The 23,547-nt window shown below is 41.0% G+C and overlaps 1 protein-coding gene and 1 pseudogene across 2 annotated transcripts in view; one reads left to right on the top strand and one right to left on the bottom strand.

Moving 5' to 3' along the window:
- Positions 1-1,910: 1,910 nt before the first annotated feature.
- Positions 1,911-23,547, top strand: part of LOC123480124 (nuclear body protein SP140-like protein) — a 32,945-nt gene continuing 11,308 nt past the window's right edge. The window contains exons 1-10 of one of the 2 annotated variants that reach the window (XM_053919172.2): positions 1,911-2,147; positions 3,779-3,942; positions 9,115-9,265; positions 10,363-10,531; positions 12,617-12,700; positions 13,917-13,979; positions 18,666-18,755; positions 20,072-20,122; positions 20,763-20,855; positions 22,667-22,720. In XM_053919172.2, coding sequence (XP_053775147.1) covers positions 9,116-9,265; positions 10,363-10,531; positions 12,617-12,700; positions 13,917-13,979; positions 18,666-18,755; positions 20,072-20,122; positions 20,763-20,855; positions 22,667-22,720 — 754 coding nt within the window. In that variant the 5' untranslated portion in view covers positions 1,911-2,147; positions 3,779-3,942; position 9,115. The remainder of the gene's footprint in view (positions 2,148-3,778; positions 3,943-9,114; positions 9,266-10,362; positions 10,532-12,616; positions 12,701-13,916; positions 13,980-18,665; positions 18,756-20,071; positions 20,123-20,762; positions 20,856-22,666; positions 22,721-23,547) is intronic. The other variant, XM_053919171.2, reaches the window with a different exon arrangement.
- On the bottom strand, positions 7,398-8,382 carry LOC112307784 (ribose-phosphate pyrophosphokinase 1-like; annotated as a pseudogene).

Below are 23,547 nucleotides of genomic sequence, written 5' to 3' on the forward strand. Positions count from 1 at the left end.
ACACTAGAACTGCCTTATAAAAAGTGCTAAAGGATGTTCTTCAAGCTAAAATAAAAGGAATGTAATTAACATTGTAAAAACATAGCCTGAACTCTCGACTACATATGGTTGGGTGCCCTTTCTCCTATTGTTACATGCACAAGGAATTTAGAGCAGGAAGGAGGCAGAGGGACGGCTGAGCCCAAATCCCTTGGAAAGAGACGGCTGCATATAAGTTCTGGAAACAAAGTGCAGATTCAACGACCATAACTCAATCTTCTCCTTTAATAATAACAACAACAATACATGTATGAGGTCTGTCTAGAAACTATCCAGCCATATAATATGAAAAGTAGAGACATTTATTGAAGAAGATACAAGAAACATTGTACAGAGGACAATGACAACTCAGTCCCCTTCAAAGTAGGCACCTTGGGACCTCACAAGGTTCATCCAATCGCCATCAGCCTGCTCTGTCGTACTTCCTCAATCGGACTGATGGTCAGATATCTCTTTCCTTTCAAAGGTGATTTTAGTGTTGGGAAAACCAGAAGTCACAGGGCACCACATCTGGGCTGTAGGGAGTCTGAGTCACCTGGGTGATTTGATGTTTCTCTAAAAAACTCTGCATGAGACATGATACATGAGAGGGCGCATTGCTGTGATGAAGCTGCCAATTGCCAGTGTCCATAGCTGCGGCCTTCTGAATCATCTGAATAGTTTCCATGGAGGAATGTTCAAGCTTAACACGAAATTTGATGCAGATTCATTGCTGTACTCGCTCAGTCATTTTGAATGCAAAGGCTACTCAGTACACATGCTCCCTCAACGGTGTCTACTGTCCCCACTGACTAGAACAGTAAAGTCGTCATTGTTCACACATGTGCATTTCAGTCCACTCTCCTTGGCTGCCAGGTTACACTTACATCATGCAACCCATTCTCATTTTAGTAACAATGGCTGGATTTTATTAGGACAGACCTTGTATATATTATATATTCTTAAGCTTTTTGGCAACAACTTATATGTCTCATATGTATAGGTGGTTTGTAATTCCAGCAGAAATTCTGTGGTAATCCATGTTTTTTTTCTCCAGGCATATTATTTGCTCGTTATTTTGCTTATGAAAGAAGACCTCTCTGGACAGATGTGTGTCTGTGCTTCTGTGAACACAGCAGTACAAAGTGTATCTAGCCTGGCTTGTGTATCTCCCTACAAATATGTGCCTCTGATGCTCTGCACAGCAGCATCCCTCCTTCTTGGTGGGCAGGGGGTTCAGAGGCACTGGAGCCACAAAGGTCTCCAGAAGCCAGAAGAGAGCTGGGCCTGGTAGTGCCAGGGCTGGTCTGCTGCTTACAGGCTAGGACAGAGAGTTCTGCTTCTGATCTGCAGGAGTGAGACCCCAATGAGCCACACTCTTGAAGAAAACAGCTAGAACCTCTGGGCAATATTTAGAGAACAATGCTTTAATCTTCAGGAAAGTGAACAAAGACAGGGTAACTGCAGGAAATTGAAATCTCACAAACAGCCAAAATGAGATGTTTCCGGTGTACTTCTTTGGAAGAAAAAAAAAACAACAGAGGTGGAGCACAGGGGTAGGTAGACCCTTCCCCTCTATCTTAAATGTAATTAATTGGATAGAACCCTTTGGCACAGCTGGAGGAAGTCAGACTCAGGTAACAAACAAGGAAACCATCGCTGTGAGAATGGTGTTTCTCAGGCCCCGTGTCTGAACTCGGAGACCTGACTCTGTTCCTCTTCCCGCTCTTAGAAAGCTGGAGCAGCTGAGGAAAGGGCAATTCAGAGACTTTTTTGTTGTTTTTGCCCAAACAAGGGGACTCCTGAGGACTGGAGTCCTCCTGGAGGTCCCCTCCCCCAGCTTCCAGGTCCTGACTGTCCCTCTTGAACTCCATTCCTTTTGCCACAGATCCTAATGGCTGAGAACTATCCTGGGGCTGCAGGAGGAAGGAAACAACATTCGAGGAGTTACTTTCACTTTTATTTCCTCCATTTGGGTGGAGCTCTCCCTAGCAGAGTGAATTCACAGAATTCCTGCTCAGGGTTGGACATCCACACTGAAACCAGGCTGGGGACTCAGAAAGGATCAGAGGTCCTGGCAGGGCCCAGGGCAGGACGATGGCCAGTGGGGGCAGCGACCTCAGCACCAGGTCAGTCTTTGTCTACCTTCTTTTAACTTCCTATCTGGCTGTGCTGCAGCTTTAGTGTCTGTCATTAGACAGTCGTCTAAACCTTGACCTAACTCCTGCTTTACACGTAATGGAATGCAGGAATAATACGGAATAATACGTGAGGAAATCAGATCTTTAAACTTCAGAGGGACAGTTGCTGGTGTGAGCACAGCGGCCACAGCCCACAGGACTCTTGTCTTATACCCACTGCTCTGCTGGAGAGCCATCTTGAGTGGGCTGTGCTTCCTGAGGTTTTGAGACAGCGATTTGTTATTTTCTCACGACCTCTGAACCCTCTTGTTCCCCTAGGCCCCCTCTACCTTCACCTAGGTCATTTCAAAGAGGGTACTTTAGAAAATATAAAATTCAGGGTAAACCCCTGACTTTTCATATCTGGGTGCCTTGGTCTCCTACTGGACCTGGGGACGGATCAGCACCCAGCCTGTGCTGCTCTCAGGCTGGGGGTCTGGTTCTTCCTCCAGGGATCTTGGTCTAAGGACGTCAAAGGAAGAGGAAGGACCAAGATGCCAAAGACCAGTGCAGGCTGCTGTTTCATTTGTACTTTGATTTTCTGCTCTGGGTGGGCTCTACCTCTGACAAGGAAAAGGCTAGAAATCCTACCTTTAATAATGGGTCAGAAATAACATTACTTAATATGTTTAATTCTTTGATTTTTCAATCCAAAAGAAATACATTATACGTTGCTGGTCATAAAGTTTCAGATGACAGGGATGTACACAGAGGGAAGCAGTCCTATTCACCACCCACCCCCTGCAGCTTCCAGTCCTGGTCCTGCTGAGTATTGTGGGCACAGCCTTTTATGTCTCTTCTGTGCATTTACACACACGACTTGTTTTCCTAAATGCGTTAATTTCTGTCTTGTTTTTAAATGGATGAGATTATATTGTATATATCATTCTGGATTTTACATTTTGAAAATTTGAATATTAAAATTATTAGAGGCATTTTTTCACATTAATAAACCTATGAGTCTACTTCATTCTTATGAAAGCTGCATACTACTCCATGGAATCAATATACCATAGTTTTAAAATTATGTTCCATTTAAATAATTTATATTGTTTTTAATTGTTTAAAATTGTTTAGTGTTACCAACAAATTGCAATAATGATATATTATATTTATCATTAATATAATATATTATAATTACATGACAAAATATCATATATTTCTTTTTGTTTTGCATATATACAAGTATTTGTCTTGTGTTAAAAGCCAGAAGTTATATTTGTTGAGGCAAATGGTCCTAATATTTAATTGTTAATAGATTCTATCAAATTGCCTCCATAGTGACTGAACCACTATATTCTCTTTTCTCTAAGTGACTGTTCAGGCCCATTTTCTTTGGGATTATATGTCATGTTGTTTTTGTTTTTGTTTTTTGTCAGTAGGCTGGAGTCTTTGTATATTGGATACATTCACCCTTTGACTTATGTGCTGAAGATATTTTTCTATATTCTTTTAATATCTTACTGTATTTCTAACATTTGAACCCATTGTCTACCCCTACATACTTTCTTTTTTATACTTCTCTTTGTTTGACTCAGGTATTTCTTCTGTCATATAAATTTTTAAATTTCTTTATCCAGTTTCAATAGGATTGCAAATTGCAAGTGCACCACCCTTTTACAAGAATTTCAGAAGGATTGACATTTTAAAATCGCTATGTTTTCCTAATTGGAGGCGCCTTCTAATCTCCATTTATTTAGATCTTGTTTAATTTTCTTCAGTAAAACACTATAGCTTTTTTCAGGTAGGTTCATGCCTTTTAGATGTTTATAAATATATGAGTATGTTTGAAGTATTATTTTATTTCTTTTCACTGTACATTGTTGCAAATAAAATTTGTTCATTTTCTGTACCTTTTAAAAATTCATGCTTCATGGAAAATTCTTTTTCTAGTCAAGGAATTTAGTTAGGTCTGTATTGTTGCTCCATCTGTACTCTTATATCATATAATATTCTATCTTATTTTAGTGTTTTTACCATTGCATTTTTTTCTTATCCTAATGAATTAACTAAAATATATATATATATATGTGTGTGTATATATGTATTTGTGTGTATGTATATATATAGTGATAATGGTATCACTGTTTTTTATTTATTTATTTACATTTTTAAATATATTTTATTGATTATGCTATTACAGTTGTCCCATTTCCCCCCTTTATTCCCCTCCACTCTGCACACCCCCTCCCACCCACATTCCTCCTACCCCTTAGTTCATGTCCATGGGTTGTACATATAAGTTCTGTGGTTTCTACATTTCCTATACTATTCTTATCCTCCCCCTGTCTATTTTTTACCTACCATTTATGCTTCTTATTCCCTGTAACTTTCCCCCCATTCCCCTCCTCCCCTTCCCCACTCATAACCCTCCATGTGATCTCCATTTCTCTGATTCTTTTCCTGTTGTAGTTGTTTGCTTAGTTCGTTTTGTTTTTGTTTTTGGTTCAGTTGTTGATAGTTGTGAGTTTGTTGTCATTTTACTGTTCATAGTTTTGATCATCTTCTTTTTCTTAGATAAGTCCCTCTAACATTTCATACAATAAAGACCGGGTGATGATGAACTCCTTTAACTTGACCTTATCTGAGAAGTACTTTATCTGCTTTCCCATTCTAAATGAGAGCTTTGCTGGATAAAGTAACCTTGGATGTAGGTCCTTGCCTTTCATGACTTTGGATACCTCCTTCCAGCCACTTCTGGCTTGCAAGGTTTCTTTTGAGGAATCAGCTGACAGTCTTATGGGAACTCCTTTGTAGGTAACTGTCTCCTTTTCTCTTGCTGCTTTTAAGATTTTCTCCTTATCTTTAACCTTGGGTAATGTAATTATGATGTGCCCTGGTGTGTGCTTCCTTGGGTCAAACTTCTTTGGGACTCTGTGAGCTTCCTGGACTTCCTGGCAGTCTATTTCCTTTGCCAGATTGGGGAAGTTCTCCTTCCTTATTTTTTTCAAATAAGTTTTTAATTTCTTGCTCTTTCTCTTCTCCTTCTGGCACCCTTATGATTCAGATGTTGGAGCATTTAAAGTTGTCCTGGGGGTTTCTAATTTTTTTGAATTCTTGTTTCTTCATTCTGTTCTAGTTGATTGTTTATTTCTTCCTTCTGGACTAAACCATTGATTTGAGTACTGGTTTCCTTTCTGTCACTGTTGGTTCCCTGTACATTTTCCTTTACTTCACTTTTCATAGCCTTCACTTTTTCCTCTATTTTGCAACCATACTCAACCAATTCTGTGAGCATCCTGATTACCAGTGTTTTGAACTGTGCATCTGATAGGTTGGCTATCTCTTCTTTGCTTAGTTGTATTTTTTCTGGAGTTTTGATCTGTTCTTTCATTTGGGCCTTTTTTTTTTTTTTTTTTTTTTTTGGTCTGGACATGCCTGTTATTTAGTAAGGGGTGGAGCCTTAGGTATTCGCCAGGGTGGGGCAACCCACATCACTGCATTGTGGCATTGTTTGTGTGGAACAGTGCTGCTTGCTCAGCTCTCGGCCAACTTTCAATTACTTCCTCTGCTGTTTGCAAGCAAATTGGGTCCTTCTGGTGCTGATTCTGGGTGGGTGGGTTTGTGTACATTTTAAGACCCTGTTTTATTTGTTTATTCATTTATTTTGTTTTATTTTATTTTACCTATGAATGATATCATACAGTATCTGTTTTTCTCTGTCTGACTTAATTCACTTAGTATAATACACTCTAGGTCCATCCATGTTTTCACAAATGGCAAGATTTTATTCCTTGTTCTTGCTAAGTAATACTCCATTGTATATATATGTACTATTATATGCATATACATCTCATCTTCTTTACCCATTTCTCTATTAACAGACATCTAGGCTGCTTCCATATCTCACTTATCAATCTGTTACTAGTAATGCTGCAATGAACATAGGAGTAACATATATCTTTTCAATGAGTGTTATTTTTTTAGATAAATGCCAAGAAGTAGAATTGCTGAAGCATATGGCAGCTTTATTTTTAATTTTTTGAGGAGTCTCCATACTGTTTGCCATAGTTATTGCACTAATTTACAATTCCACTAACAGATTACAAGAGTTCCCTTTCCTCTGTATTCTGGCCAGTACTTGCATGCATGTTGATTTATTGCTGATAGCCATTCTAACAAATGCGAGGTGACATCTCACTGTGGTTTGAATTTACCTTTCTTTTATGATTAATGATGGTGAGCCCCTTTTCTTGTCTCTTGCCCATCTGTATGTCCTCTTTGGAGAAATAGCTTTTTAAAGGTTCTTTGCCCATTTATAAATTGGATTGTTTGTTTCTTTGGTGTTAACTTGTATCAGTTCTTGATGTATTTTAAATACTACTCCTTTATCAGATGTATCATTTGAAAATGTCTTCTTTCATTCAGTAGGTTGTCTTTTCATTTTGTTAATGTTTTCCTTCTCTGTGAAAACCCTTTTAGGTTTGATGTAGTCCCATTTCTTTATTTTTTTCTTTCCCTTGCTCGAAGAGATATATGCAAAAAGATGTTGCTAAGAGTGATGGTAAAAGGTTTATTGCCTATATTTTCTTCTATAAGTTTTATGGTTTTTAGTCTGACAGTTAAGTCTTTAATCTATTTTGAGCTTATTTTTGCATATGGTCTAGGAAAATGGTGAAATTTCAATTTTTATACATGTATCTGTCTCGTTTTGCCAACACCACTTGTTGAAGAGACTCTCTTTACCCCATTGTACATCTTTGCCTCCTTTGGCTTAGATTAATTAGCCACGTAGGTGAGGAATTATTTCTGGGCTCTCTAGTCTATTCCATTCATTTTTATATCTGTTTGTTGCCAGTCCTATGCTGTTTTGATTATTATAGCTTTGTAGTATAGTTTGGTATGAAGGCCTGTGATACCTCTTATTTTGTTCCTTTTCGAGATTTTTTTTTTTTTTTGGCTTTTTGGGGTCTTTTGTAGTGTCATATAAATTTTAGGATTAGTTCTAATTCTTAGAAGAATGTATTTTAATAAGGATTTCACTGAATCTGTGTATTACTTCAGGTAATAAGAACATTTTAACAATATTAGTCCTTCCAATTCAGGAGCATGGTATATTTTTGCATTTACTTGTATCATCAGCATCTTTATCATGTCTTAAAATTTTCAGAATAAAGGTATTTCACCTCTTTGGTTAAATTTATCCTTATGTATTTTATTCTTTTTTTTTTTTTTTTTTTTTTTAGCAAGGGTCAGGGTTCACTTTATTTTTTAAAAACCTCAGAAGTTATTCTACTATAAAGGGACATGGCTAAACAGGTAGGAAACAGATTCCCCCTTGTGAGTTCTCCTGATGGCTTCTGCAAGGATCATGGAGATGTCAATCACTTGTATTTTGGAGCAATGTTTCATCTTATCCTCCTGAGATATGCTATTGGTGACCACTACTGCTTCAAAGCATGCATTGTTAATGCGAGAAATGGCCAGGCCAGAAAAGATTCCGTGAGTCAAGATAGCATAAACTCTGGTGGCTCCAGCTGAAAGAAGCTTGTCAGCTGCGTGGCAGATTTTGCCACAAGTGTCAGCCATGTCATCCACTGGAATGGCCACCTGATCTTCATGTCTCGTGCCAGCACCATGCAGTCCACTTTATTGACTTTCTTCCATACTTTGTGTAGGCAAAGTCAACATTTAACCCATCTGCAATAGAGGTAACTCTCTTAACTCCTCCAGCATCAGGTGAGACAATAATGCAGTTCCTCTACTCAGATATGTTCTCTATCCACTTCAGGACAGCTGGCTCTGCACACAAATTATCCACAGGGATATCAAAAAAGCCCTGAATTTGAGAAGCATGAAGGTCCATGTTGATAATATGATCCGTACCTGCTACGGAGAGCATATTTGCAACAAGCTTGGCTGAGACTGGAGCCCGGTTCTCATCCATCTTATCCTGCCGGGCATAATGAAAGCACGGGATGACTGCAGTAACCCAGCTAGCTGAAGCAATCTTACAGACCTTAATCAAGATCAAAAGCTCCATTAGACTGTTGTTAATTTCACCATAGCCACTCTGAACAATGCAGACATCTTCTCCACATGCACTTCCACAAATTTCAATGCAGGTCTCCTGGTTGCTGAATTTCTTAGTCACCACCTTGCTTAGCCCTAGGCCCAGGCAATCAGCAATTTTCTGGGACGAGCCCTGATGGGAGTTGCCGCTGAAGATTTTGATATTTGGCATCTGGGCCAACTACCCTAGGCACTCTTTGCTCAGCGATAACTGCTGCTGCCGAGACCCCAACCCAAGTCAGCCCGGAGAATCAGTACCAACTGCTCCGCTTAGCTACTCTGCACTCTAACATTCCCAGCTGGCGCATGACTCTTATTTTATTCTTTTTGATGTAGTTGTAAAGGGGCTGTTTTTTGATCTCTTATGATCATTTGTTACAGAAAAACACCAGATTTATGTGTATTGATTTCATATCCTTCAACTGCATTGACATCATTTATTAGTTCTAATAGTTTTTTTGGTGGTGTTTTTAGGGTTGTCTAATATAATGTCATGTGCCAATAACAAAAGTTTTACTTCTTCCTTTGCCATTATATGACTTTTACTTCTTGTTTCTCATTGTTGTTTCTCATTGCTGTGGCTAAAATTTCCAATACTATGTTGAATAGAAGCTTTAATAAAAAATATTCCAGATATATTTAGGAGAAGATGTGTTTACAATGTCTTTCATTTGAATAGTCTGGACATTTTCAATAATCTGTATGTCTTGCTGACCCTCCAGGCTTCCTTGTATTGTATATTTGTTGACTGCATCAGTTCCTTTTACCCTCGTCTCTAGTCAAGACCACTGTTTCTATACATGTTGGTTCTTCACATTCTGTCCTTCATATATAAAAATGTTAAACCCACCACAAGCATCTCAAATCTCGATGACCACTTTATCATTGTATCCTTTCTCCCCAGGATGTCTGCAGAAAACTACAGACTTATGCGTGAAATTGCGGTCAAACTCTTCAAGGAACGTAAAGTTGAGATTTCAGATGCAATAGAAATACAATTTCCTTTACTTGAGATGCTTCGTGACCGTGGACTGATCACCAATGAAAAGTATAAAGTAAGTGAGGTTTATTATGTCACAATCTGGTAAAGCAGCCCCAAATTAGATATGCTTTGATTTAGATCAAATGTCAGGGCTCCACTAGGGAAGTGAGGGGTCTGCTATGAGTGGGAACTTTGTCAAGTAGCACTCCAAGTGTTCCTGTAATGTAAAACAGGAGAAGAGAAGCAGGTATCATTGGACACAGTCTTCCTTCTGAATGAGGGAACAGTGATCCGTGGTCCCTCTAGTGTTGAAGAGAGTAACAGCGGAGATATGCTGGATCTGAAGCCTGTGGGCTCCACAGATATACAATGTAATGCCTTGTAGGAGTTATATATACAATATAGCACACACTAGTAATTTGAAGTAATTTTATTGAATGGATGAATAAATTTAATGAATTGATTTAATAGACTAATTTACACAGCCTTTCATTTCAATGATCATCAATTTAACTACTTAGATTTGAGAACATTAAAGTCCACAGGGAACTGATGTCTTCTTAGCACAAATTTGAAAGTAGATGCTTGTTATTCTCCCTTCAACAGTTTTAAGTTTTCTTTTGGTATTTCTGAAATCTTGGAATTTAGGTTAATTTTAGCAAGAGATGTAGGTGGAGATACAGAGATGCAAGCCTTCTCTTTCCCCATGAGTAGGCTTAATTCATGACAAAGTTCACAGGAAGGGAAACTCACCACCTGGCTTCCCTGATCCCTTGCAGGCCAATTCAATCCTGCAGAAGGGACAGGGCTGTCTGGTCAATGGAACATCAGCCCATCACCTGCTAAGGTGATTGTTAAAACATTTGGCCAGGTTCTGAAAGGGCTGCACAGCATTTAACTTTGAACCCATTTTTGTTCTCCAAAATAGTTCTTTCTTCCATGTAATGTAAATGAGAGTGAGGAGATAAGATTCACAAATGGGTATTTTTAGGAGGAAAAGTTTACTTATTTCACTCAGTAGCCACACAAGCATAGAGAAATTCTAAAACTGAACATGAGAAAATACCTATGTAGGGAAATTGTAACACATTAAAAATGAAATCACTCCCTAGGGCTCTTCTATAACTTGGAATTCTTTATTTATATCTTCCCCATTCACTGTTTTTTAAGGAGTCTAGAAAGTCTTGTGAAAACCAGTCATCTGTACCGAAAGTGGTGTATGATGTTCTCAATGAACTGGAAGAGAAATGTCACCTGTCACTTCTGGAAATCTTGTTCAGCAAGGTCATCATGAAGAACTACCCAGGTTTAAATGGCATTTGCAAAGACTTCAGAGATGGTAATTAGGTTTATAATCTACCTTTCAAAGTCCAGTTCTTTTTTGGCAAATATATACTGAGCATCTACCATGTGTCACACATGATGCTGGTCAGTGACAATATAGCATTTAAGAAAACAGACATATCATGAGACTTCTTGACCTTTTTGGTCTAATGGGTCCAGCAAAACACACATGTAGAGGCCTGATTAACTAGGCATTGATTTAAACTCCCAGAACAGTCAGATTCCCAGTTGCAACAGATTTGCTTAGAAGGACAAATGACAAGAACCACTGCATCTCAGTAAGACACCATCAGTTGCTACTCTTTTTGCAGGTGCCATACAGCAGTCCATCAAGTTGACCACTACCCATCTTGAGTGACAGCTCAGTTGTGGGTGCAGGATCCACCTGGCTGAGCAGCACCACAACCAGGGGAGTCAACACCTCATGTAACAACTCTGTAGTCATTACTTTCAGGGATCCCACAAAGGACAGCTGAGTTAGAAGTCACCACATTGGAGGAAGACTTGCTATGGCTTATAGTTTACAAGGAGTCCTTCTGAGTCCAGTCATGGGTCATTTTTCATCCTAAACCCAGCGTTGACCTGGTAATACAGAAAAGAGGGACCACCTTCATCAGGTGTCTGGAGTAATGAGCAAGAAAATTAACCCAGATCAAATTTGCCCTTAAACAAGGTTAATGGTTTTATTAGCTCTTTCTCCACACAGGGTGAGACAAACATTAATCAAATCATCTCGAAGTCAATTGCTCTGCCAGAAACTGTGCTTGATACTTCACCAAAGTGATTGATTCACCACTTTTTTCCTGAGACTCACAATGTATAATTTTTCATTGTAGCCTGAATTTGTGGTTGACACTGTACCTCTAATAATTTGGGGTGGTTTTCCCTGCTTATATTTTGTTCCTCCAATACTTTTGGTTTTGTCTTGCTGGAAAAATATCACCACCATTTGGTATCAACTAGGATCTCCAAATACCAATGGAGAATTCGTGGGAGAAAGAATTATGTGAACTGAGTAGTGCAGATGATCAGGGGTATGGTATAGAGTGTGAAAGCGTCCCTAGTATCTGCAAAACAAGGACAAATTAGATTTCTTTCAACTGGAGAGTGAGAAACAGACTGTGGGAGTCAATTCAAAAGGGGTAAATTTGAAAAAGATTTTGGAAGGTTAGACATTTGAGCTAAGGAACTCGCAGTTTACTTGTTGGACATTAAAGAGATAGTATAGCCTTACAGGTTTGTAAGTACAGGCTTATGGCTCCAGATGATTGACTTGCCATCAGAGCTGGGAAGAATGGACCCACATCTTTCCTAGTCTCCTCCTGCCTCGATGTCCTACAGATACTGACCCTGAATTTCTTGGTTTGTTTCCTTCCTGGTATTTTTCTGGGTCACCTACATGCAGGGGCCCTTGGCTGGTGAAGGAGGCATTGCTTTTTGGGAGCCTCCTGGGTCATGGTCCAGGCCTCTTGGAACATCCTCTAGTGCCATATTATTCACTCCCTGCTGGTATCATCAGAGAGTGTCCTCCCTTTGTCCTGGGACTGGGTCCACTGGAGCTCTTTCTAGTTCTTGCTGTGTCCTTTGCTGGATCTTTGGGTAGTGCTGATCCTCCTGACCCAATAAACTCCACCCTTATCTTGACCAGCCTTTTATTTAAAGTTCTCTTGCTTTCTCTTTTATACACATAGACCTCTACAGGATCTTGGGTCTTCTCCCAAGGATATTCCTTTTTTTTTCCTCCTAGTTTGAGCTAGTCAGAAAAGTACATTTCACTTCCACTAGTTATTTGATACATGCTTTTCCAGACATCTGTAAAATATTTTTACATAAATCACAAGCTCACGATGTTTCCATGACTTTTTTATACTCACAGTTGAGAGGCTTCTTTCTATGTGGGAAATATAAGGGCTGTTGGGGGAATCTATTTTCTGTCCCAGGAATGATGCTGAACTTGACCATGAGGACTGGGACTCACTGAGTTTGAGTGACCAGAAGACATAAAATTCCTAAACATGCACACTCATAATGATGTCCCTAGGCTGTGATGGATATTTCTAACATCTCTCTCTCTCTTCAGTGATCTTAAAGGAAATTTGTTACCACGCAAAAGATGGAGAAAAGAGTGCAAAAAACCGTAATACTCAACTGAGTCTTAAACAAGGTGATTGTGACAAAACAAAAACTGGTTCTCTTTTGCTAAGAGTAAAAGAGAAAGGGAGATGGGCCCTGAGTCCTGAGTGGATTTTGAGAATCAGGGAAGAACTGCTGAGGATCCAGAAGAAGGCAGGGAGGGGTCCTTGTATGATAATCTGGCCAGGGACAAATCTGGAGGATTAGTTGTGACAAGAGAACTTTGACCCAATAACCAATAAAATAGAACAGGAACTCAGAGTGTGAGTAAACTAGAGTTAAAGACCATGCTGACCTGGAAGTGATTGTGATTTAGAAAGACCCATATAGGAGAAGGTCAGTGTGAAGCTGAGTAGGGCTAAGAATTATGGGCCCAAGATCTACAGCAAAGAGCAGACTCTTAATGATGGCAGAATAAGGAACTGATTAACTGTCAGGGATGTTGTTCAAGAGCAAAAACATTGAAGGAGACAGGCAATCACAGAGAGAGAGAGAAAAGAAGAAATGATGAGATGTGGAGGAAGGGATGGGAGTATTTTGAGAGAGAGAGAGAAAGAAGGGAAAAGAAAGACAGGAGTAAGAGGTAAAGGACACAATGAAACAACCATATTATTAAGGGCTCACTCAGTGAACATTTATTCTGGAAGTTGTGGGCTTAGTGCTCACAGATGCCCTTGATGAGTAGTATCACTATCTGATCACTTGCAGAAACAAAGACTGACATCTAGACAGACCATGTATGTAGCTGGCTTGGGGTCAAATGAGCAGGATGAACCCAGGCATTCAGAATCCAGAGCTTGTGCTCTAAATCCTTGAGACAAAAATAGGGAACTATATGCAGAAAGAAAGATACAAAAAGAATAATACCAAGAGCTGGAGGAAGTGAAGGAAAATCAGTTGCTGAACTCTGATGCAAAGGCCCACAAAGCAGAGTGAACAGACCTGCAGAGGGAGGGTGTGTGTGAAGCAGGCTGGGGAGTCCAGTAAGACCACCAGTCTGGGGTAGCTCTGGAGACTAAAACAGGTTCCCTGTGGCTGTGGCTGACAAGACAAGCCATCACTAGCTACCAAGTGGCTCATGGATGACATAGTGAGATGGCCTGACTGAGGCCAGGGGTGCAGCTCTGGGTTGATGCCTGGGGGAAGGGATTGTCAAGTCCTACATTGTAGAGATTAAATGGGACTGGAGGAGAATTGCACAGCCCACACTTCAATTTCTGAAATAAGGTTCTAATTTCTTCCTTCAGGAGCTGGTGAAAACTCATATCCGAGCCTGTCCTGGCTCTTCCCGGATCTGGCGGAATTCACAGGTCTGTTCCTTCTGGCTGTTCTGTGATCCTTTGCTGTTCTTGTTCCATTCTGCAGTAGGCTGTGGTGGGAGGGCTGCTCCTCTTTATTATGGAGTGCCCAGAATTGCCCATCTTGGCATGCGCTATGTCTCCAGAGATTTAGAAAACAGAGTCTTCATACACTGAGTTGCCTGGGAGGGTTGGCCTCTCATTCTCACATGTGCTTGTCACCAACTGTTGACAACTCTGGGACCTGTTGTCCATGTGCCTGGCTTTGTGGCATCTGCATCTGTCTTGCTTGAAATAGGCTGTGGCCTCATCTATTTGACGCCACATCCAGTTGTGACCAGCATTGCTGGAGAGAGGTCAGCGGTGATGACTGTGTTTCTTGGGGGGAGAGTCCCTCACTTGTTGAACCCTTTACTATATGGCACCATGTGCACCTGTGCAAACCCTCTGCCATCATCCCCAGCGCAGCAGGCCTGAAGCTGCTCAAAAATAGCACATGGGCCTCTGAACAAGCACTTGATATTTTACAAACCAATAACCACTGTTTATAACTCTTAACCTTTCCTTAACTATAACACACTTACTAAAATTATTAAAATATTTAAAATATGATAAATTTAAAACATGAATCCTGAAAAGTTAATTTTCTGATCAGTCACCATATCACTTATGGTAATATAGGCAATATTTTAGGTAATCTTCTCAAACACTTAAAGTGATGGTATGTCATCTGGGTTTTTCAGAGAACAAAGAATCAGCTTGGAGACTTGGGCTATTTGTGCAAGTTCAGCCGCTGAGACTAGGGATTGAACTCTGCCATGGGGCAGTGTCAGAGCAGGAGTTCTGGTGACCCACAGCTGGCTCCCAATTCCGCCCTGAGACCTTGGGGAAGTGACTTCCCCTCTTTGTCCTTCAGTGTCATCATTTATGAAATGGAGGAGATAATAGTACCTCCCTCACAGTGTGATGGATGGATTTTAAACAAGTTATGTCATAATGCATTCTCAGCCATGCCTGGTACTTCATCAGTGTTACACACGTTTTTAAGTATTACTATGTATAAAGATAATTATCATTTGTATCTGGGCGAGTCTAAGCTATTAACCACTGCAATAAACTGTGAGATTTTCCCTTCTCACTGATGTCCATGGTGGGTTTAATTATCCCCCAGGCCGTGGAGCAGTGATTAAGGCCATACCAACCTGAGGCCCAGGAAGAGGAATTGAGGGCACATGTTCCTCACCTACATCACACTAGTGTATAATAAAGTTCATGTCTTTATTCACTGACTCTACTTTGCAAATGAGTGACATGGAAGAGATTCGGGGAACTTCTTGCACCATGGAAGGGGTAATCTGTATCTTCCATGGGGGGTGGTATTTAATATAGAATGTTCTAAAGTAGTACATTTTTATAAAAGAAAAATATCTTCCAGAGTGATTTTTGAAAGCACCACTATACTTTTAGCAAATCACATTAGACAAAAAGGTAACATTTAACATGCATCCAACATGCATGAATCCCTACTCCTTGCAGTTCATCACCAGTGCTGCTGGTGGGAGCAGGAAGGGTTGAGAGGAAGGAACTGTGACTAGTAATGAGCAGAGAAGGGATTCAAAGAGTATGTGGGGGCTGGGGGTGTGGGTAGGAGGAAATGACATTATAACCCAAATAATGCATAACAAACCACCAGTGAATGTGTCCAAGAGTCTGATGCAGCAGGGACAGTTGACTGTGACATGCACAGGAGTGGAAAAGGGTGTGTCTAATGCCCCGCCCACACCCAAGAAGAGGCTCTAAGAACTGTAGATGTGACACAAATCATGTACCCCAGCATATGTTCTATTTTACATTTGGGGGAATTAATTTTTAAACCATCTGTACATAAATTACTTTGCTGAGAAAAAGGAAGTAAATGAAAAAACTGCAAGGGCACTGAAAACATATTCTTCCATTTATACAGTGTTGAGGTTGGTGGGAACAGAGTGGGATGGGTCAGTGAAATCAATAATGAGCAGAGAAGACTCATTGTGGGGATGTTTGGTGCACAGGTCCTGGGGGGTTTACTCAGGGACGCCTTCCTTATTATTTCCTGCTCTGCTCTCCAACCCTGGCCACAGACCCCTGCAGACTTGCTTGCCAGCTCTCTTGTACTGCTTCCTGCTGGATTCCTAGCCTGGGAGACACTAGCAAGAGATTGGAGAGTGGAAGCAAGGGAGAAGCCTGGTGTTTCCCACTCACTGTTTTGGGCAGCAGTTCTGGCAGTAGCTGCATCTACTGTGACTGTAGCTCCCACCAAGTAGAGCAGACTTGCTCCAGCTTGTACCTACCCAGTGATCTTGACACATGACCTCACCCTTGGTCCCTCCCATACCTTCCTGTTGACCATCTTTGGGTTGCTGCATTCTTCCATTTGGACTTCTCAGCTCTTCCATCAACTGTATAACTAATTCCTTGGGTTAAATTCCCTGGGCTCTGAAAGCTTATAAAGCTTTGTGTTTTCCTGTTGGACCCTGATTGATGGAGAGAGCAAATAAAATATCTAAGAATCAAAACGTGGTTTAGGCACAGCCCCACTTGAAAATGGGCTCTCAGAGCACCTCTCTGAACAGAACAGATAAATGTGAAGAGAAAACATATAACCCATGACAACAGCAATGCACTAGAAAGCCAACAAGCAAATGAACAACGTGCCCAAGAGTCTGAGCAAGCGGGTAGACTGAGTGTCTGAGTCTGATGAGTGTGGAGAGGAACTGGCAGGTGGAGGGACCCCAGAATGTGGGTAAAGGCACAGGGGAGACTGCAGTGATGACTGGAGTGCTAGAAATGAAGAAAATGTAAAGAATGACAAAGTCGATATAGAAGAGGCATTCATGGGTCACAAAAATGATGAATAAACAGAAATAGGATAGGATAAAATAAGAAACATATCAGAGGATGGAAAAACTGGAAAATCAGGTGGGCCAGCAGGGCCAGGTCTAGGGTGAGGCAGGGAGACCCTGGGACACATGTAAGGAGGAGCTGGTTCGTTCTCAGTGCCTCCTTGTGTCCTGGGCACCTCCTGTGTCTCACACTAGACTCTGCTGAGCCTGAGTAACTGTGATAAATATGAAGAGAAATAAGTACAAATACAGCAAGATGCAGAAGGAAATAAATACCAATAAACAGAAAAAATAAGGAGACACTAAGAACACTATGTCAAGAATGAGTAAAGGACAATGAATGAAGAACTGGTAGAGAGAGGACCAGGCATTGTCTGAATGGAGGAGACGGTCTCCACACAGAAAGCACAAAGGGCTGTTCCTAATACCATTGAGAAGGTAAGGTGTCCACAACATCAAATGTCCCAGGGAAATAGGCCTTTCTTCTGACAAGTAGAGCCAAATAACACAAAAACCTGGGATTAAAAGAGGTTCAAAGGAAGGACAGAGCTGAGCAGCAGGAAAGGAGAGGGTGGGGGAGCTGTGCCTGCAGTGGGATTACAGGGAGAAGGGCTTAAGTGCAGTGAGGGTGCTCACTCCCTTTGGGGAGACCAATGAAATCATTCATTGTAATTTGCTCCAGGAGCAGAGCTACTCCACCGCGAAAACTGAATCAGTTCTTGCTCTATAGACCAGTGGATATAGTGAAGGAAAAGTTTTCATTTTATTTTTAATGATATCTTTTAAATTCAGGATGTGAATGGGAAGCCCAAGCAAGGACTGACTGTAACCAGTCATCTGACATAATAGATAAGGCTGACTCAAATAATGTGTGATGGGAATCTCGGCACTGGCAAGGGTCTGGGACACCTCGGGCCCATAGGGGCTGTCCTCCTGGCCTTGATTACAGATAGGAAGGGGAGGGAACAAGCAGAAAAATGTCCCCTACAGTTGGACAAATATATAAAACAGAACAGGTAAATTTACATATTGATGTCAGGGATTATACTTCTGTATTCAGAAAGAGGAAGGTATTGGGGTAAGAGTTAAAGAAAAGGGAAATAATTCAGAGATCCAAGATATTCATGAAAGAGGATGAAACAAAAAACAAAAAGCATGAAGACAAGGAGAAATATAAAGAGATAATTTCCCCTTCACTGGAAACTGGCACAATAAGCGAAATTCGGCTGAACCAGACGGAAGTGAATAAAGAGACTTTGCTTGGGGTGGTGGGTGCACAATGCAGCGTTAGGATGACGTTTAATCGAGTTGTACACTTGGAACCTGTATAATTTTGTAAAACACTATTACCCCAATAAATCCATTTAAAAATAATAAATAATATTAAAATATATATAATTTGATTCCATTTTTAAAATTAGGTTTCATATATACTTCTTTCTGATCCTTCTTTCTAGCTTAATAGATGTTTAGATGTGTTGGGATGATAAAAAATGACAGAGGTAGAAAAGCTAGGAGGTAACAGAAGGAGAGGGGAGGAAAGAAGAATGCGGGAGGGGATGAGAGGCAGAGTGAGGGTGGAGGTGGGAGGCAGAGTGACGGTGGGGTTGAGAAGAGCTGCAGGGTGGGCACAGCTGCCCTCTCACCACCTTCTGTGTAGGACCTGGAGCAACCTGCACATCACACACATCTAGGCACAGGCCCCAGGAATCTCAGTAGCTTCTAGGTCTTCCCAGTGCTCTCTTTAAGGGGATTTTCTGTCTGCGGGCTCCGTGCTGCCACCCCGAAACACTAAAAGGTTTGTTCCTCTGTGTAGTGATCAGCAGTGAGGCCTCCGCAAAATTTGATGATGGAGACATGCCTGCCCTCCCCCAAGCCTCCACCTCAGCACTAACAATGGAACCTGGTAAGGAGGTTGGGGCTCAAAGCTTGGGCTGCAGGAATGTGAACTTAATTCTGCTACTGGATTAAGACCTGTTGACATATTGAAATGACAATAGAAGGGGCAAGAGGTAGAAGAGAGACAAATGTAGGGAGGTAAGGCTCAAACAGAGCAGAGGGGCCCCTTGCCAGTGACTAGTCTCTGCTCTGGGGACAGGGAAAGGCTATCACTAACCTACCAGGCAGGTGACTTAGAGGGCAGATCAGGTGGCCTATGGACAGGTTATGATTTCCATGGGTTTTCAAGAAAGATGTTTCCAAGTTTTATTAGGGAATTTCCTGCTGAATGGGTTCCTTGGTCACACACTGAGACACCTGAAGAATCCTATACCTATGTGCAGTGATGGATAAGCTGACTCCTTAGAATCAAGCAAAGGAGGAGAGACCCAAGAAGCCACCTGTTCATGAATCTGAATTGCACTACAGAGGAATACTAGGATTGTGTTCCTGGACGACAAAACTCCAGACTCGCAGTGCAGAGCTCTGTATTCCTGATGAATCTTACTCTGACATTCTTTGTGTGCATTGATTTGATTACTTCTAGGGCATTTTTGAGCATCTAACTTCTTTGACTCTATTGGAAAATAGGAGTAAGCAAGAGGCATTATAAACTGATATTTAATTAGGTGAGCCCAATCAATTGATACATTGAAAATGTAGCAGTAATACACTACAGCAGTAAATGGCAGTCTTCTTACACACTGTCATATCTGTTAGTGCTAAAGAGTTGAAATAATATACTTATTCTCTACAAACACGATTTGTATCCTGTAGAGCAGAGTGTGCACAGAATTTCTGTATTTGTTGACAATATGTCATTAGTACCAAACTTAAAGTATCTTCAAAGAATAATTTGTGCTGATATTTAATTACTACTGGAAAAATTGGCTCAGACCAACACTCTGAAATCCAAATGATACTTAAACTATTGGCTTACATTTTGATTTTTCACAGGGCTTTTGTGAATAAAGGTTCATTTTGTTTTCACAAGAACCTTAATAGGGAAACAGGGTACAGAGGTTACCCCAGCATTATAGGTGAGGATGTTGGAGATAGCAGTGTTTGAAGGTCATTTACAAATTCACATGGAGAGCAAATGGGGGAGCCGGACAGGATCCCAGAATTTGACCCTGAGCGCCAGAACTGGGTTCAGTTGCAGGAAAGAGGAAAATGCTCACCTCAGCATTGAGATGGCCACAAACCCTATCTGCTGTGTGACTTGACATAGAATTTGTAAGACTGTTGCAAACAAATAACTGTTTTCTCCCTCTTACTTTATAGAGTCTATGGACTTAAAGTCACCTACATCTGGAAACATACATTGCAAAAGAAGTAAGAGCAGATAAGAACGTTCCATGGTTACAAATGAACAGTGTTTTCTATAAAAGATTCCCTCTAATTCTTTGCTGTATCCCTTATAGTAAAATGCAAATTTGCTTTAATTTAAGATAGCTCATATTTTAACTTTTGTGTTAATTAGGATAATGCCTGTGCCAAATAAACCCAAAGAGGTCAATGACTGGAACACAATAGAATTTAGAAGGGGAGGGGCCAGGCTCTATTTTACAAGTCATTCTGGGAAGCCACCAAATGATAGATCTGACTTCTTTAATAGAAGATTAAAGATTTGTAAGACAACCTTGGGAGAGAAGCAGAGCTAATAATTAACACAATTACAGACACAAACACAAACCCATAAAGCTACATGTAAAGGAAGAAAGAGAATGCAGTGCAGAATGCAGAGGGCCAAGACAATGCAGAGGAGCCCGATGAGAGGGAAATATTTCCACCCCAGGCTCAGGGGACAGTGAGGATAAAGTACTGACCTACAGGTCACGTGAATACAAAAGGCAGATCATGGGGGTTTGAGGGAGGGACATTCTAGCCCTGGGTTTTCAGAGCTTCCCAACTTTTTCCTTTGAGTTCCTTGTCACACACTGAGACCTTCAAGGGACATTTGCTCCTTCTGCAGTGAGAAGTGCTGAAGCACCTTCGGGGTTCAGTGCAGAGGAAAAGCGCCCAGAAGCCGGGAGCTCTGCAGCGACAAGTGGTGCTGACCAGGAGGGTAAGGACAGCCGTCGCTGGGCTCCAGGATAGCAGGAGTCAGAGGTCAGGGCTCCTGTTCCTCTGAGCTCATGTCACTTGCGGGAGCCAAGTCCTGCCTTGCTCTCATGTGGCCACTTTGAAGACTGCAAAGAACAAAATTAACCAACAAACTGAGTAAAAATAGATCCACAGCTACAGAGAAAAGACTGACAGGTGTCACAGGGGAGGAAGGGGGGGACTGCGTAAAGGGATTAATAAAAAAAAACCTCAAGTGTAGACACAGACAACAGTATGAGGGAAAGTAGGCTGGAGAGGTAAAAGAAGGTAAAGGGGGGATAAATAGTAATGGAATGAGACTTGACTTGGGGTTGTGAACACACAATACAATATGAATATGCAGATGAGGTATTATAGAATTGCACACCTGGAAAACCTATACAATTTTATCAACCAATGTCACCCCATCAATTCAATAAAAATTAAAATAGATAAATAAAAATGAATAAAACTGCAAAGAAAGAAACCACTTAAACTCAGGCTTGGCAGGAGGGTTCTGGCAGGACAGCAGTGCTCCTGACTGACTTCATGCTGGGAGACACGTCACCCCCAGTGCTGGACCACACAGTGATGTTCGCGTACTCAGCACCTGTTCTGTACAGAACAGAGACAGCTGGGCAGTCAGCTGTGGGTCAATTTGTCACAGACCTGTTCGAAATTCAACAGACTCTAATTATTTCTTAGTTGTGGACACAAGGAAAAGTTTTTGGTTATGACTATCAAGTTCCATTTATAGCTTTTGACAGATGACCCTCGACATGACATTGGCCAATAAAGTGATGTTTGAACATGGCTTTGCAAAAAAAATATACCTAGTTATGCTTATAACATCCTAAAGGTTAGGCCGGATGACTGCTGGGGAGCCATCAGTTTGCTCTCTGCATCTATGAGTTTTTAAGGATCTTTACACATCACATGTACATTTACCAAAAGAGGCAGAAATAACAGCCTGGGCTCCTAGGAAACATCCAAAATCCTTTCTTCAAACCCTCGAAACCACATGTCAAATAATGTTTTATTGTTTTAGAAAGACGCTGTGGTTTAAGTCCTGTATGTTACAAAAGACCCCAACAAGGTCTAGAGCAGACCCTCATTCTCAAATACATTAACGTTGCTGTAAAATATGGGAATTCACACCAGGTGTGATACATGGAAATTTTACATGGACTCATGGCAGCTAAGTGCAGATTCACTTCCAAGTTAGTCAGCTGCAAACCTATGAAAATAATGTTTGTTTTCCAAACTTTTTAGATTCTGCATATGAGCTAAAGGACTGTGGGTCTTTGCTTCATTTCATAACGATCTCTTTCCTTCAGAGGAGAAGAGACAGAAATGACCATCACCACGGCTTTTTGTTCTAAATCCTTCAGCAATGTGAGGAGTTACAAGCTTTACAAGTTGATTGGTTATACATTACTGGCTACGTTTTCCTTTGCTTCCAAACCCTGCGGGCGTTCAAAACAATTAATGTAGTTGCTCTCCTGTTTGGGGACCCAGCTGACATCTCACAACAATCTTAAGACCTGGACAGGATGGAAAACCTGTTACTATTCCTGCATAAACTGAAGTACAGGGGTATTCAAGGTGTTTGGTAAAGTTCTGGACTCCTACTTCTCAAATAAGTAGGTTTTTAGTTTCCTTGAGAAGGAAGAGAGAAACAAGAAATCAAATATCCTATAAACTCAAGTGTCCTGCAGTGTTTATTAGTTATCCTAAATGTGTAGCTTTTACTTATTCATTTCTGTTTTCTCACTACCACCTGTTATTTTCTAGGCCCTATGCATCCTGGAGACCCCTCTACCTTACAAAAAGCCAAGAGAAAAAGATGTAAGAGTGAATAAGATTTTACTTGCTTTCAATGTGAGAAATGAGTTTTAAACACCAGAGTTTCTTCATTATTATTATTTACAATATTGTAGTAGGTGGAAGGAAGTCTCCTCAAAGACGTCTATGTCGTAATCCCTGGAACCTGTAATCTGTTATCTCAAATGGCAAGGGAGTTTTACAGATGCGATTACACTAGGGACCTTGAGGTGGGGGAGATTATCCTGGATTACCTGGATGGCCCCAATATACTCCCATAGGCCTGAAAAGGTGGAGAGCCTTTCCTGGCTGTGGAGAGAGGAAGAAGTGACTATGAGGAACAGTCGGAGAGGTGCGGTATCACTGGCCCTGCAGATGGAGGAGGGACTAGGGAATGTGGGGACCTTAAGAAGCAGGAAAAGTAAAGGGAGCAGATTGTCCCCTACAGCCTCCGGAAAGGAATGAAGGCCTGCTAAAAACTTAACTTTGGCACCGCGAGGCAGGGCTAGAATTCTAACTGAAATTGATTAGGTGGTAAATACCCGTTGTTTTAAGCCATTATTTGCAGTAAATAGGGCAACATATGGGAATAATTCAGACTTAGGTTCTTAATAGTGGGGTATGGCAATAAAACAATCCTAAAACTGTGGCAGTGGCTTTGGGCAGTGAGTGGCCAGGGCCACTGGAGTATTTTAAGTAGGATGATAGAAAAAGCCTAGACTGCCTTGAGCAGTTTGTGAGTAGAAATGTGGATGCTGAAGACCTACAGAGGACTCAGGAGGAGGGCAGACTGTGGGAGAGAAAACCTGTGCTGTCTCAGAGATACATAAATCATCCTGAACAGCACAATG

The sequence above is a fragment of the Desmodus rotundus genome, chromosome 2, assembly GCF_022682495.2.
Source record: "Desmodus rotundus isolate HL8 chromosome 2, HLdesRot8A.1, whole genome shotgun sequence".
Lineage (NCBI taxonomy): Eukaryota > Metazoa > Chordata > Mammalia > Chiroptera > Phyllostomidae > Desmodus > Desmodus rotundus.